General features: G+C 44.9%; 1 protein-coding gene across 3 annotated transcripts in view; it reads right to left on the bottom strand.

The window, feature by feature from the left end:
• The window catches only part of ELMO1 (engulfment and cell motility 1), a 489334-nt gene that overhangs the window by 216828 nt on the left and 256115 nt on the right, over positions 1-16391 (bottom strand). For all 3 annotated transcript variants that reach the window (XM_040964657.1, XM_040964658.1, XM_040964659.1), the window contains one exon: positions 1595-1703. In XM_040964657.1, coding sequence (XP_040820591.1) covers positions 1595-1703 — 109 coding nt within the window. The remainder of the gene's footprint in view (positions 1-1594; positions 1704-16391) is intronic.

Genomic DNA, 16391 nt, shown 5'->3' with positions numbered 1-16391 from the left:
CCTCCTGACTTTTCTGGATTAACATGAAGCATGAAGACAGATGTCCTGGGACAAAGGAGAAGAGCATGGAGGATGGAAGAGCAGAGAAGAAGAGTGGGCAGTGCAGAACATGACCATGGACACAGAAATCCTAGCCCAGGAGAGTAAACTTATTCTCTACTTTCTGAAAAAATACTCAGATGGCCTCAAAATGCTTTTGAGCAAGTGACTTTCAATCTTTTCCCCTTGTGAAACTGAGATAAATACACAATAGTCACAGCTATCAGACAGAGGAATTCAGTAAGATTTGTTCGATTCAGGACTTACACACTTAAGCTGAATAAACAGTGATACTAGAGGCTGAATGTTCAATGAGTTACTTCAATTACAAAGTAGATATGAACTATCGTATCAAGGATCCATGTAAACTGAAGTCTTAACATTTAGTTAGCAAAAAAAAAAAAACCATTTAGTTAGCAATAGATCAAAGAAGATTAAGATGGAATTTCTAGGTTAAGGTGTTTGTTTTAATGTAAAAAAGGCTCTTCCTGGGGTTCATGAGTAATGAATTTTCATGGTAGATCTAGGTCAAAGCCAACTTCTTGTCCTTACCCACATCTACTAGAGATGGGTCTTAGTCAAAAAGGCTCATGACTCAGTTGTTTTCTCACTAAGCATTAAACCTTCCAGTTTATATAAGCAGTAACCTATAGTCAGTTCTACATTGTGAATAAAATTCAATGGTCCTTTCAATGAAATCATCCGACTCCTTCCCACTAATTGTTTCATACCATTTATTCTAAGCTCTCAAGCTGGTAAATGCATTCACTGTAATATCAGATACCCCCATGTTCTTCTGGTCTAAACAATCTTCTCTGGCACTCACGTTACCAGACCTCGGTGTGGAAAGATGTATATGTGATTCCTGTAGGTGTGGGTGGGAAACGTATACTTGAAAATGATTCAACATAGACCAAGAGAATGGGGACGGGTTAAATCATGCACCACCATGCGCTAAAGCCAAATTATGTCTATGAGCAAAATGCAGAAAAATTATTATCTCTTCTTTTCCTGAATGTTCTCTTATAAATCTTGTAATGAAATTAAGAAAAAGTAAAAAGCTTATTGTTGGTCAAATCTCATTTTCAGCTACTCCCTTTCTTATAGTATTCCAAGCAACAGAAACACTGAGAGCAGGAGAATTTCATTAAGGTATTCAATTTTTCTTTATAGAGAAAAATGATTTTGCAAGAAAGAAAAGAAAATGATCTATTGTTCTGTTACAAACTGGTATCTGAAAAAAAATCCATAGATCTTTTCCTTAATCCTTGACAGAGCTGTTTTAATATGTACTCCTTTTTTTTTTTTTTGTATTATTTGAAAGTCAGCCACAAAACCTGGAAATTTTTTCCATTCCTGTAGGCTCTAGAAATGCTCCTATCCAGAGTCGACTATAGAAATACATATAATACAAACTCGAGTCAGAGTGGACTCTGCAATGATGACCACATGGAACTATCAGAACTGTGGGGATTCTTTGTGCATCCTGGGGCACAACACTGGAAGCTGAGCTTCCTCCAAGCTTTGCAACCACAAGGGAAGCAGGTGTACTTACGCAGCTCGCCCACTCTCAAGATCTCACACAGCATCTTGGTCAGCTCTATACTACTGCGGCCAAAGGGACATTCATGCTTATCTTCTCTGCTGCTGTTCTCAAGCACAATCTGCAAAGGAAAAGGAAGTCAGGAAGGGAGTTGAGTGTTTGAAAACATCAGAAATGTGGCTCCACTTCAATAAGGGCTAAAGGATACAGACATCTATCTCTTCCAGATCCCTGAACACAGATTTTTTTGTGTGTGTATGCCCAAGACAAAATAGTACACTATGAAAACAGGACCTAAGATTCCCACATTTTTCAAAATTCCCATAATGATTTTAAGCTTTCTTATTAGTGGCTATTTGCAGGGAAATGCCTGTGGAGTTTTTCAAAAGGTCTCTTTACCTAAGTTCCTGTTATCTTTTATCTTCCCAGCATTTATGTTCCTTTCCTAGGAGGAGGAGCTGTCCCCCCATCCTGTTCCCCAGGAGTATCACCTGGCATGTCCGCTGAGCTCTACCCCAGCATTTGGATCATACACTTCCTGCAGGTGTGTCTGGCTTCTCACACGGTCTCACAATCCCTGGCTTTGTTTGAATCATGTCTGGGGGAACATGTGATACAAGACACCCAAGTCTCTTCCTGAGGCTTCTCATATCAAAGTGAGAAAACTGGACCCCTGCGCTGATAGTGCCTGCCCACCACAGATGGCTCAGGTGTTACAGGCAAGTAAAAATTTATATATGCAAAGGTAACGGACAGGAGAGACAGCTTAGGTGGGCAGCATAACTGCTTCCCTGTCCTCATGGTCTGCTTGTTCTATAAGTCTCCTAAAATTTCCTCTGTCCATTTAATAAATTCACATCTTTCCTTAAGCTGGTCTGAGCTATCTCGATGCTTATTTCTAAGGGAATAATTCCTCCACTTCAAATTTGTACATCCTGAAAAAGAACAATAATTGAGAAGGTTTCTGGTATCACAAAAGAACCAATTTTCCCATGGCTGAAGCTGTTCCCCAAACTCTTGCCCAGTAACTGTTGCCTGGCACCTGCTTACCAATTGCATACCCTGAACCTTGACCTCCCAGTAGCATCTACAATGATGCTGCCTAGTGACTTAATGCTGTCACCTCTTCTGGGCCATGAAGTCTTTGGTGGCAGGGATGACGTTACTTAATCAACAGCATTAATTGAGCACCTATTATCTTCCAGGAAGACAGCTCGGCACCATAAAATGAGAAACAAGATGAAAAAGGGTCCTGAACTCCCTGAACACTCATTCTAATTAAAGGAGACAGAACAACAACAAAACAGATACATGTAATTTATTACAGGGGCTAGGGAAAAAAATACACTTGGCCGAGATGATAAAAATAACAGGGTAGTCTTGGGATGGCCAGAGCTTAAGAGAAGGTTGTATGACATTGGAGAAAGAAAAACTAGCTATGTGAAGGGCTGTGAAATAGCATTTCTAATTCCCAGCAAAGGAGCAAGGTCAGAGGCTGTGGGGTGCAGAAGGGGTGTTCTGGAGAGAACAGCTCACTGCCTAGTCCACAACGTGACAGTGTCCAGGGTCCTTGTCACGCAGGGCAGCAGTTAGGGTTCCAGAATCCCGAAACAAGTAGGCAGAAGACTTGAGACATTCAAGTGCAAGAAAGCAGACAGAAGAGAAAATGATAAGAAAGGAAAAATGTTAAGAGATAAAAGGAAGAAAATTTGGAAGGGAAGAGAGGAAGTGAATGTCAGTACTATTGGCAGTATATAATTAGTACAGTAGCAACAGCTGTTCGATCTAGTTAAGTACTTTCAAATGGAAAAGGTAGAATTTTAGTAAAGGTGCTCCACACCCTTCTCTTTCTCTCTCTCAGACACAGACACACACACACACACACACACACACACACACACACACACACACACACACTCACTCCCTCTCTCCAGGCCAAAAAGCTCACCAACAACGTGTATTATGAAAATATTTGACCCAGGTGTCAACATTTTTGGATCAATATAAACCTCTCTTAACTTTCCGAAGTAACCTCATACACATCCATATGGTGATATATATCCAGTTCTCTGAACACAGGCAACTGCTCCCATTTGGAAACAGCATTGCATCTTTAATCTAGCTGCACTAACAACATAAATAAATAATCTGTTCTTTCACTCCACATACCACGGCAGCGTGCATAGCTGTCATCATTATTACTTTATCACCCTCAGGACAGTCCAACGAGGCCATGAATCATCCCATTTTGTGGAGCTTTTCAACTGCTTACAGCATATGTTCCCATCAATAACCATGCATTGAAGATTATGACGAACAGAACTGCTCCATCTTTGGGTTCTCTTTCAGGAAGACATGTCCTGGGTTGTTTTTGTCCTTGAGAAAGTTGCCTGGAAAACTCCAGCTAAACCCCTGCTTGTGCTGAGCACGGAACACCCATTACTGGAGTCTGCAAGAGCTCAGACTGCTGCACGCCCCTTCTTCACAGTAGGCCTGAGTGAGGATGGTGTCACTGGACCCGACTCCCTCTCTCCTTTTTAAGAGAACCCTTTCTGGAGTGGCCACAATGGCTCAACTAGCCAATCTTCCACCTGGAAGTGCCAGCACTTCAGATGAGTGCCAGTGCACGTCCCAGCTGCTCCACTTCCCATCCAGCTCCCTGCTTGTGGCCTGGGAGGGCAGTGGAGGATGGCCCAAAGCCTTGGAATACTGCACCCATGTGGGAAGCCTGGAATAAGCTCCTGGATCCCGAGTGGCTCAGCTCTATTGTTGCAGCTGTAGCCATTTGGGGAGCAAACCAGCAAAACACTGTTCTTTCTCTGAGAGAGAGAGAGAGAGAGAGAGAGAGAGAGAGAGAGAGAGTATGTGTGTGTGTAAATCTGCCTTTCCAATAAAAGTGAATAAATCTCTTAACAAGATAGAGAGAGCGTCCTTTCTGGTTTGACTAGGAAAGCAAGACAGGACAAATCCAAATTCCCATCAGCTAGCAAGAATTATTTCTCTTGTAAGATTTGCGAGTCTGAGACAACTCAATCAGGCCACAGATCAGAATCTCCTTGTGACAGGAAAACAAACCAGAAGAAACGGAGCAAGCAGAGAGAAGATAAAGAGAAGACCAGAGACAGACAGTGTTCAGCCATCTCTGGGTGCCCAACTCCCAGGGAATGCATTCCCTTGTATTGCACATTAGCATCCCATTAACATTTCATGAGAACATCAATATATAATGAGGAAGTGATCTGCATACATTGTAGGTAGAATTACTGCAGCCAATAAATGCTTGGGAAACATTTCCAAGGCACGGTTTATTAGCAGACACTAAATTAAGTGATCATTTAAGAAATCAATATGATTTACAACATGTAAATCAACTTGGAGAAGTCCCTCTCTTTACCTTTTAATGTCCCATCTATCTTATCATATTTATCCACCTCTAGAAAAATAAACCCTCCTTTGTGACTCAATTCTGTAGTCAAGATAGACATAAATACTTAAGATTACTTGTGTGAGTTTTAAGTTGGCATACTCAGAATGCCTCCCAATTTCTCACATCTCACTAAATCCCAGCCCATCTCAGATGAAACTGGAGGGTTCTCTCTCATTCTCATTGTCTTTAGGGCCAATGACTGAGGCTGCTGTCAAATGTCCCTGTAGAATGAAGTTCCAGACATTGCAGGCTCCTCATGGAAGACTAGGAGCCACCCCTCATTCTCCTCTAGCCTGTGGATAAGGAACATATTAGGCCTGGCTGTGTTCAATACATGTGAGTTGAAGGCCTCCCATCTGCAGGTACCCACCCTTTCTGTGGCTCCAGGGATCACCCTGGCTTGCCATCATCATTTCAGTGTCATCTTGCCTATTTATATTCAGCAGCTTGTCCCTGGCAGGCTTTCTTCCATTTTTTGTTGAAGGTTATCCACTGGGGCCAAGTCTAATCTTGTTTACAATGCCAGCTGTGAGTCCCGGAGTGAAGCTCCAGGCTGTCTCCTATCCCCTGTGCTCTGTGGAGGCTTCCCTTCCATGCTTACCCGGAGTCAGGTGAGGCATAGCGGTCTCCTTCCAGCAGGCAAAGCAGTGCTGTGTCCTCCCAGGGAGAGGGGCTAGTGGGTCTTGCCCAGGTCTGACACACAGCTGTTACACAGGGGGTACGGACAGCGTGGAGACCCTGAGCAAACATTCCGTTAACAAGTGAAGGCTTGCACCACCATTGCATCTCTGTGAGACATGTAGACGCTCACAGGGCTGCTGTGCTCAGTAAGTACACAGAAGCACGGCAGACTCACCTGAAACAGACTCCACGGGGTTTATTATATAAGTATCATATTGAAATTGCTCTCTTGTGCGTGCTCTCTCCCTCTGGCTAGTCCTGTGTGACTATTGGGCAACACTTCACACAGCACTTTAACCTGCAACTATCCCAGAGCCATGGCAGTCAGACGGACTGGCTCTCTGAGCAGGATCCTCCAGGAACACCGGAATCTAAGCCAGGGAGGCCTTCAGGCTCTCTAACCATGAGGGACCCGCAGAGAAAGCAACAGGCACTAGGAGACACTGGAAATGTCAGATAGGAGGTTCCGGGCACTCACACTCAAGCGAGGCTCTCCCACGGAGGGCTTCAGGGAAGTGTAGACAGCATGAACCCTGAAGACCAGGCTGCGGCACCTTGAGTCTGGCAATCTGGTCCCATTTCTCAGTAGCTGCAGTGACCTCAGGCCCCTTTCCTCGTCAACCCCACGAGCCTATAAACCTGTCTTCTGACGCTAAGGAGAGGAGCCAGGCATATTCCACGTTAAGCCAATCAACCAATCAACAGAACAAGATCCACCTACAGCCTATCAAGGGTGGCTCCATTAGAAACAGGTGAGGAAATGATCAGCGGGAAGCCCTGAATCACATGAAGGGGGCTAGGAGTGGAGCCAGTGAACAAAGGAGCTCGGAGGCTTCCAACTGTTTCTGCTTCTAGCCCTGCACCCTAACTCCACCCCCTCACCTACCAATCTACTGTGCTTACTTTCTCATGCTGTTCCTAAGTGTCCTCTACTGTGAAGACATCATGAACTGGCTCTACACTGAGCTTCAAACAGGTTCACCAGGAAAATCTTCCCAGAAGACATTGCACACATGAAACCCTGCCCGAACTCTACGTTGTTGGGTTATTCAATTAGGGAACCGTTTCCTTTGCAATAAAGGATACCCGTGACCTGAGCAGGGAGCTGAATTTTTCTCTGCACAGACAGATAAACCACAGAGTGTGCATCACTCGTGGGCTGGATGAGCACTCTCCTTCCGCCTCTTGATAAAACCAGCTCCGATTCTGGCACTTTACTTGTGTCTCTGTTTTGAATTCTCACCTCATATAGAGGTAGAAGCTAGAGTCAAACAGCCAGAAACCATATCGTCATGGCATAAAGTGACGATCCCGCTCACAGCCGCGCCACCATAACCCAGACAGGAACCAGGGCTTTGTTTCTACTTACAAAGATATGAAAGCCATGACACAACCATTTAGCTCTCCCTGGGAGCCACAACTAATGATGACTGGCCTCCAGAAAACCAGAGGTAAGCACAGGAAAAAACATGGAGCTGTCCTGAGGGGGTGGCACGAGAGGTTAACTGCAATCACAAGTGGTAAACAAGTCCATAGGTAAACAATCATGCCAAAGCCCTCACATGATCATTTTAAATGGGCATGGGGAAAACATTAAAAATATAGAAAGTAGGGACCCGGTGCGGTGGCACAGTAGTTAAGGTCCTCGCCTTGCACGCCCAGGATCCCATATGGGCGCCGGTTCTATCCCGGCAGCCCCGCTTCCCTTCCAGCTCCCTGCCTGTGGCCCGGGAAGGCAGTCGAGGACGGCCCAAAGCTTTGGGACCCTGCACCCACATGGGAGACCCGGAAGAGGCTCCTGGCTTCGGATCGGCATAGTATCGGCCGTTGCGCTCACTTGGGGAGTGAATCATCGGGACGGAAGATCTTCCTCTCTGTCTCTCCTCTCTGTATATCTGCCTTTCCAATAAAAAATAAAAATAAATCTTTTTTAAAAAATTTTTAAAAAAATATAGAAAGTACACCTAGTGAGAAAACAAAATCATAGTTTGCTAGCCCACTGCATGTACCTATAATGTCCCAAACCAAAGTCCCAAAGTAAATAAAAAGAATAAAAGCTTTGGGGCCTGCACCATCACATAGCACACTAAGCTTCTGTCGCCCTGTATATGGCCTGGGAAGGCAGCAGAGGATGGCCCAAGGCCTTGGACAATTGCTAACAAAAAGGAAAAAAACTCCTGGCTCCCAGCTCCGGATCAGCTCAGCTCTGATTGTTGCAACCATTTGGGGAGTGAACAGATGGGTGGAAGATCTCTCTCTTTCTCTGTGGATCTCTGCCTTTCAAGTTAAAATAAATTACATCTTGGAGAAGGAGGAGGAAGAGAGGAGTGGGAAGGGGAGAGAGGGAAGGAAGGAGAGGAACGGGAGGGGAGGTAAGAGGGGGAGGAGCAGTGGAGAGAAGGGGATGAGGGGACAGGGATGGGGAGAGGAGAAGAAAATCTTTAAGGACGCAGACCAACAGCAGCTTCCATTTACAGAGCGCAGGGGTCTCCCAGGCCCTTCTCTAAGGCTTTGCACTCATGTCTCACTTCCGGCACATGAGCTAACAGAAGACAGAAGCACTATCTTAGACACGGTCTCACTATGCAGATATGAGTAGAGCCAACGTGGAAACTGAGGTGGCCCGACCCTGGAGCACACCTGGTTGGTTCCCATTCCCTATTGAAGCAGGAAAGGATAAATGGCAATACAGCCAGATGAGGAAAGGTCTGACTTCACCTGCTGCCAGATCAGGGAGCAGCAGCGTGGCTCTAGACAGATATGACATCCTGGATCCAAACGAGAAAGTCTACTTCCTGGTAATAGCATGCAAATCGCTTAACCTGGGTTCACACTCATAAAAATGAAGGTAGAATGCCTACCCCTAGAGGGTTGTAAAGGTGAAATAAAAACAAAATACGTCTCCCCAGTGACTGAACACTGCACCACCTAACAATGCAGATGACTGATACTAATATTGCTACAATGATTATATGAATTTTTTTCTAGAGTATTAGCACTTACATTTCTGAAATGTTCTTTATATCTCTAGGGCAGAACTGTTGGGGGAAAAAAAAACAAAACACAATTGCTATGGAGACAATTAATCATGTTCCTTAGCAAAATAAGGGGACTCGGGTGGAATAAATATTATTTCTCACTTTGATGGGTATCCTGAAGTTATTTTAATACTTCTTTAGAACACTGTTTTTCAAATATTCATGTGCAACAGAACCATCTGGAAGAATTCTGAAGCTCCTGATTGCTGAGTCCTGACCTCAGAGTTTCTGATTCGCTAGCATGGGGTGGAGTCTATGAATGTACAAACCTAACTGTAATACTGTGCCCTGCAGCATCACAGGGTCCATTGCTGCTCCAGAACATGGCGCTCAAGCTTCAAGGCACTTGACAGTCACTTGTGGGGCTTCCTAAACACGAGCTGTTGGCTCTCCTGACTGCAGCCTCTCGCTCATGTGCCCCCTTGGAGGCAGCAGGTGAGGGCACTGGTGCTTTGGTCCATGACCGGCACATGGAAGATCCAAATGGAGTTCAGTGCTTCTAGTTAGTTAGGTTCAAAATTGGCTGTTGCAGATACTGGAACAGTGAAGCAGTAGTAAGCAAATTAATGTTTTAAAAAGCAAGAAAAGGAAAAAGAACTCTATCCCCTCATCTTCCCTGAGCTTTAACTGTTCCTGTAGAGAAGGAGCTGCCCACGTTGGGCCAGGATGTAGGTCTTTGGACAGAACCCACACAGCTGAGATGGGCTTTTTTTGGAGACTGGATTGAACTGAGATATGTGTGTGTGTGTGTGTGTGTGTGTGTGTGTGTGTGTGTGTGTGTGTGTGTGTGTGTGTGTGTGTGTCTGACAGCAGAGAAAAGAACACAAAGAACAGAGCTTGCGCAAACTTCAAGAGCTGTTTCCAATGGTCAAAGAACAATACAATCCAGGAAAAAGAGAAAGACTGGTGAAAAACCAAAAGCAGAAAATGCACACAGGGAATTGAAATAAATAACAATCTGGACCAACGACCAGAGCTGTATAAAACCCAGCTAATGAGGTGAAATGCTTCCAGAATAAAATTAGGCTATTGCACATACAGCAGCATAATAAAGGCCATAAATATAAAATGGCAAGGAATTGACTGGGTAATGGTATAGTAATTAAAGCCTAGAGGTTCATAATAGACCTCGAATTGAACATTAATCAACCAAAAAGAAACGCTCCCTGCACTTTGATATAGTGCAACACAAAAGCAGGACATGGGAGACACACCGAGAAATCCCAGCAGTACGGGCTGACTGGCTCTCTCCTGCACAAAGTGGGGAGAGGGCTGAATAGCAGTAGGGATGTTCCGTCTTTGTACCTGCACAATGACCCCAGCATTGCTGCAGGAAGTCAGGAACTATCTCTGTTACTGCTCAGGAGGAATTCAGCAGCAGACTTCCAGCAAAAAAAGAAAAAACCCTGTGCTTATCAAACTCCTTCCGAGGCCAGCACAGAAGCTTCGGGGTGGCAAGCACTAGCAGGCATCACTAAAGATTTGCTTCCCAGGGGCATGCTTTCTGATGCAGTAAGGACACACCTTGGGGTATCTGCACCCCATAACATGGTGCTTCTGATAAGGCTCCCACCTTGGCCTCGGGGTCACTGGGAGACAGAAAGTGACAGCTTGAATCCTCCAGTCCTTACCGCCCTTGTGGGAGACAGGGATTGAATCCCGGGTCTCTGGCTTTAGCCTGAAACTCACTGTTGTGGGAATTTGGAGACTGAATCAGTGGACGGAAGATCAGTATCTTTCTCTCTTCATCTTCCATCCTCCCCTTCAAGTACACTGAAAATAATTCTTTTTTTTTCCCCCTTTAAAAAGCAGTGATTTCCTAACTTGAACTTGCATGTGGATCCTGCAGAAGTTCTCTGAAACGCAGACTTCTGGGCCCTACCTCCAAAACTCTGATTGTGTCAGTGTAACACATTTCTAGGTAATCCGTAAACCACTGAAAGGTCTGGCATACTACACACTACCCAGTTTCCTTTACTAGCAAACCTCCTGCTTTCAAAAATGTGCAAAGCAATGAGAGTAGATGAAAAAATAAATAACCCTGAATGTTCATGGTGCTTTTTTTCTCCTGTGAATAATAAAGATATGATTAATAACAAATAAAATTTGCATGGAGGAATTGTAGACTGTATTTTTCCAGAGGCTGGAGAAAAACAGCGCTGAGGAATAACTGTTTAATGGGTATGGGTTATCCTTTGGGGATTATGATGTTATCCTGAAATTAGATAGACGGGGGTGGGGCGGGGGGCTACATAACGTTGGGAATATAGTTACCACCACTGCACAGTTCACTTCAAAATTCCAAGTTTTATGGTATGGGAATTTCACATCAATTTAAAAGAAAGTTAATTTGCATCAAGTGATTACAACATGCTAACTCTGAAGTGTCTGGCTCACTCGTTCCACAGAGCCAAGGACACGAGATGACCTCTTAGAGATGACACTGTGTCTGCCCCAGCCTCCTTCTAACATACCTGAGAGGTGGCATGTCAACTACACAAGAGGGATTCTTTCATCTGCTGGTTCATTCCCCAAAAGCCCACAGGAGCCAGCGCTGGGCCAGGACAAAGTCAGGAGGCCAGAACTGCAGCCAAGTGTCTCATGTGAGTGGCAGGGACTCAGACAGGTAGTTTCAAACGGGATGCTGGCATCCCAGGCAGAGCTTAACCACTGCAACACAACGTCTTCCCACAGAGCTCAGTCTTGGACGAGAAGGGATATAGGCTGGCTTCTGTCCTAAGCATCTTTTTTTTTATCATTAACAGCCAAAAGTGACCCAAGAAAGAAAATACCGACTGATTCCAACCAAGAAAGGGCTGCTTGATGAGGCAACAGGCTCCCTCTTCACTGGGGGCCATATCAGTAAAAAATTGCCCAAGATCTCAGGGCAGAATTTTGACTCACTCAATGTGACATCACTGCATACAAATGACTTCTGTTTCCTTCACCAGGATGCAAAGACACAAAGATGTGTGACTGTGCCTGACAGTCACTGTGGGTGAAAAATTAGGCTTGACATTTCTCAAGCCTGATTTCTTACTGAGAAATTGCCACCACTGTGTTAACAGTGATTGGAGTCTTAGAGTAACGCCACTCTCCACACACATTGTCTGGAACAGATTTGGATACATACAGCTCGCTTTACTAAACACAGACATTCCAGGGGAGCTGGTGGTGAAATCAATTCCTGCCAGTCAGCTCCCACCTCTCTTTCTCACTTAGCCCATAAATTTGAAATTTTCTCTGCCTTGGAAGAATGGGCTTGAGGACAGGGAAGGTTAGAGTAGTAGCCAGTGTACATTATCTTCTTCTTGATCAGTGATGAATCAGCCATGTCAGAAACATATTTGCAATCAGAAAATGAAAATACTCTGATTCTGCACATACTAATATAATAACAAAAGGAATTGATAAATGGATACCCAATTTTAAAATTAGACCAGAAGTTGCTGACTTAAAGTTAAAAGCACATGAAATGGGAAAGATTTTTTTTTCTATTATATCTGGCTTTTAAAAATTTTATTATTTATTTATTTATTTTTTAAAAAGATTTATTTTTATTGGAAAGGCAGATATATAGAGAGGAAGAGCTTCCATCCATTGGTTCACTCCCCAAGCAAGCACAATGGCTGGAGTTGAGCCCATCTGAAGCCAGGAGCCCAGAGCTTCCTCCAGGTTCTCCCACGTGGGTGCAGGGTCCCAAGGCTTTGGGCTGGGTCAATTAATTCAAGGCTCCTACAGAGTGACAGAGACCCAACCGCTCACAGCTGCCTCCTAGGGCCTACGTTCCAGGAAGCTGGAGTTAGACTTCACAGCCAGGAATTGAACTCAGGATATACAATGTGGGGCATGGTCATGTTAATTGCTATCTTCAAATACCCGCCCCTCTGCCTGATTTCAACTTGAGAAATTGCCTTTCTATTTGCTGACATCCATTTCCTTCATTCTATTCCACCATTAGATTTTATCCGAAGTAGGAGTTCCCCATACCTTCAATCTCTCTCTTTCAGGAAGGGAGCCAGTGGCTAGATAATACTGGGTAGTGGGGGCCAGGATAAATACAGATTCCAAGTCACAGGAAGGGAGCTGATTTGGAAACCTTAGATGCTGATTGTACAGGCCTGCTGTGCCCTCAGAACAATCTAGTTAGACTTGGAACAAATTCTTGGGGATGATGTTAAGCTGTCCCTTGTGAGGCCAGCATCCCATATTGGAGCACCATTTCTGGCCCCAGGAGCTCTACTTTGGATTTAGCTTTCTGCTAATGCAACCGGGAAAGCAGTGATAAAAATGGCCTAGGTATTTGGGTCCCTATCATCCATATGGGAAGCCTGGTTGGAGTTTCAGGCTCCTACCTTCTGCCTGGCGCTGCAGCCACTGCAGTTTTTTGAGGAATGAACCAGCTGATGGAGAATCTCAGCCTGTGTGTGTGTGTGTGTGTGTGTGTGTGTGTGTGTGTGTGTGTGTGTGTGCGCGTGTGCCTGCCTGTCTGCATGCTCAATCTGTCACTTTGCTTAAAAAAAATACATCTTTTAAAAACAGAAGAAATTCCCCCTGGGTCAAAGCCCATGTTCCAAAGGCCCATTTAGGAAAATGGTGCATTCAACTTTCATTATGTGTTGTGAAACAGTAAACATTTACAGAGCACTAGAATGTGTGAAAAATGTCCTTAGTTGTGTGTTTATGGAAAACACTTGACAAGTGTTTGCTATAAATTCTTCCTATAAATGCTATGAGTGAGAAGCAGCAGGAAAAAATGCACGAGACGACAAGGAGCCAACTCCCGCAGTCAAGCGATGTCCCTTCCACATGCTGGCACACTGCCTCCATTCCACCTGTGCCTGCCTGCACACAAAGCCTCAGGAACCCAGGTGGACGAGGCTGTGTGGGGGCAGGGGCAATCCGCATGGGGCTCCTCAGAACTCAGCACGCCATGCTGGAACACAGGTAGAGACAGCAACTTAGGGGCCCTAGCTGGCAATGCTCCCAACAGGATGCCTCCCCTTCATGTAAAGTGATGAACAGTTCTGGTTCCCAGAACCCAGTTCCAGCTGGAACTGTGTCCTCCACAAAGCCCTCTTTGCCCTGTCTGAAGATCTGCCTGCTTCTCCAGGATGTTTTCAGATGAAAAGTAAAATATTGGAAAAGAAGAGACTTGAAAATGTTTTGTTAGAGCAAGATGAGCATGGATTATCTCTGAACTTCCACTGTAATATTCAGATCTCTAAAGACAAAGATGGAGAAGCCATGAAAGTGCTGCAGGCCAAAGCACTGGATGTAAGTGGTTTTCCGACAGGGACATCTTGATTGGCTCAGAACTGTCCCTCTGGAATGGACCCAGCACTCGTGTCATAAGAGGGCCACTGGATGGTCTTGGCTTCCAAGCAGCCTAATGATAAAAAGCATGGAAGCAGAAAGATTTTGAAGACCAGTTAGCTGACAGATGCTACGTGCCTACAGTACAAAGCAGAAGAAAGTAGCCCGCTCACATCCAGCCTCTCTCACCTGTCTAGCATCTCTTTCCCTCTCGCCAAAGGGCATCATGTCTACACCTTCAGAAACGGATGATAAACACCCTGTGCAGAAATGTTTATACTGAACTATACAACCATTTACTTTAAGAATATTTCTAGAAATGGAAAGATTAAGTGGAAAACCTCAACGTTTTTCTATAAAAAAATACATGGTTGAACCATCATCTAAGAAATCTGTCATTTCACATTCCCAAAAGCAATGGGAGAGAGTCCTGCTTAAAAATATTAATTGTTTATTTGTTTACTTACTTTTATTTATTTTTATTTTCAAAATATTTATTTTTATTACAAAGTCAGATATACAGCGAGGAGGAGAGAGAGAGAGGAAGATCTTTTGTGCAATGATTCACTCCCCAAGTGACCGTAACAGCCGGTGCTGTGCCAATCTGAAGCCGGGAACCAGGAACTTCTTCCAGGTCTCCCACACGGATACAGGGTCCCAAAGCTTTGGGCCGTCCTCGACTGCCCTCCCAGGCCACAAGCAGGGAGCTGGATGGGAAGTGGAGCTGCCAGGATTAGAACCAGCACCTATATGGGATCCTGGCGCATTCAAGGCGAGGACTTTAGCCGCTAGGCCATGCCACCGGGCCCTATTTGTTTACTTGCTTACTTTTAAAGGCAGAGAGAAAGGAAGGAGACAGACTCAGAGAAACCTTCCATTTGCAGGTTCACTTCCAAAATGCTCACAACACACAAGAGGCGGAAGCCAAGAGCCAGGAACCCAATCTGGTTTTCCGATGTGGGTAGGAGGGACCTAAGCACTTGTGCCATCATTTAATGCTTCCCAGGGTGCATGTTAGCTGGGAGGTAGAATTAGAAATGGAGTCAGACTTCAACCCAGGTATTTTGATGTGGTATCCTCAGTGGCGCTTTAACCAAATGTGCCCTGAGTGTCTCTTCTAAAATCACTGCACCAGCATATCTATGCGTGGAGCAGCGAAGAATGGTCTATGTGTTCTCAACATTGTCCCCAGGTGAGAGAAGGACGTGGCAGATGGAACAATGAGTTTTCCCAATTATCCCCTTTGCTTCAGGCTTCCTAATCCAAAAAGAAATCCAGGATTTCCTTGCCTCAAAGGATAAGGAATTTTGTTGGCTCTTAGGAGAAGAATTGCTACTTCAGGTGCCTACTTATAAATTTAGAAAATGAAGAGAATTCTCAGTTCAGAGGAGTTCCCTATTTTACTCCCCTTTCTCCTCCTCCCCTCCCTCCCCACCAGAACCAGGTGCCTGGAGCATCCAGATCTCTCTCTTTCCCAGCTAGAATTCCCCTGAGGGTTCATTCTCCAGGTTTTCTAACAAAAGTTTCCTGGGGCTCTCAGTCCAGCTGTGTCTCCTTGGGCCCTGGCCCCACAGCATCAGTGAACCGGACATGTGACTCAGTCAATAGAAAGATCAGGACCCTGCTGTGCAGCCCACCAGGTCAGCAAGGTCATCTCCTTTGTAGGAGCCACGGAGAGGCATGAGAAGGGACAGAGTAAGCAGTGCTAGGATAGCCTATTCAGCACTTCTTCAACTTTTTAGCAAGGCACTAAGCTAAATATAAAATACCAAAAAAAAAAAAAAAATCACCACTGGAACCGCCTAGGCCCGAAGTCCAAGTGCATCTTTTTTTTTTTTTTTTTAAGATTTATTGGGCCCGGCGCGGTGGTGCAGTGGTTAAGGTCCTCGCCTTGCACACCCCCTGCAAGGATCACATATGGGCGCCAGTTCTAATCCCGGCAGCCCCGCTTCCATCCAGCTCCCTGCCTGTGGCCCGGGAAGGCAGTTGAGGATGGCCCAAAGCTTTGGGACCCTGCACCCACTGGGAGACCCAGAAGAAGCTCCTGGCTTCGGATCAGCATAGCATCGGCCTTTGCGCTCACTTGGGGAGTGAATCATCGGACGGATCTTCCTCTCTGTCTCTCCTCTCTGTATATCTGACTTTCCAATAAAAATAAAATAAATCTTAAAAAAAAAAAGATTTATTTTATTTTTATTAGAAAGGCAGATTTAGAGAGAAGGTGAGACACTTCCATCCACTGGCTCACTCTCCAAATGGCTGCAATGACTTGGAGCTTAGCTGAATATCTAGAGGAGAAGCTACTTAAACTGTCAGAGCCTCAGTGCTATCATCTGTAAAAGAGACA

Source organism: Ochotona curzoniae, unplaced genomic scaffold, assembly GCF_017591425.1.
Source record: "Ochotona curzoniae isolate NIBS_2020 unplaced genomic scaffold, NIBS_Ocur_1.0 scaffold_3835, whole genome shotgun sequence".
NCBI classification, from domain to species: domain Eukaryota; kingdom Metazoa; phylum Chordata; class Mammalia; order Lagomorpha; family Ochotonidae; genus Ochotona; species Ochotona curzoniae.
The sequence above is the reverse complement of the archived record's forward strand: the minus strand, read 5'-3'. Positions and strand labels throughout refer to the sequence as shown.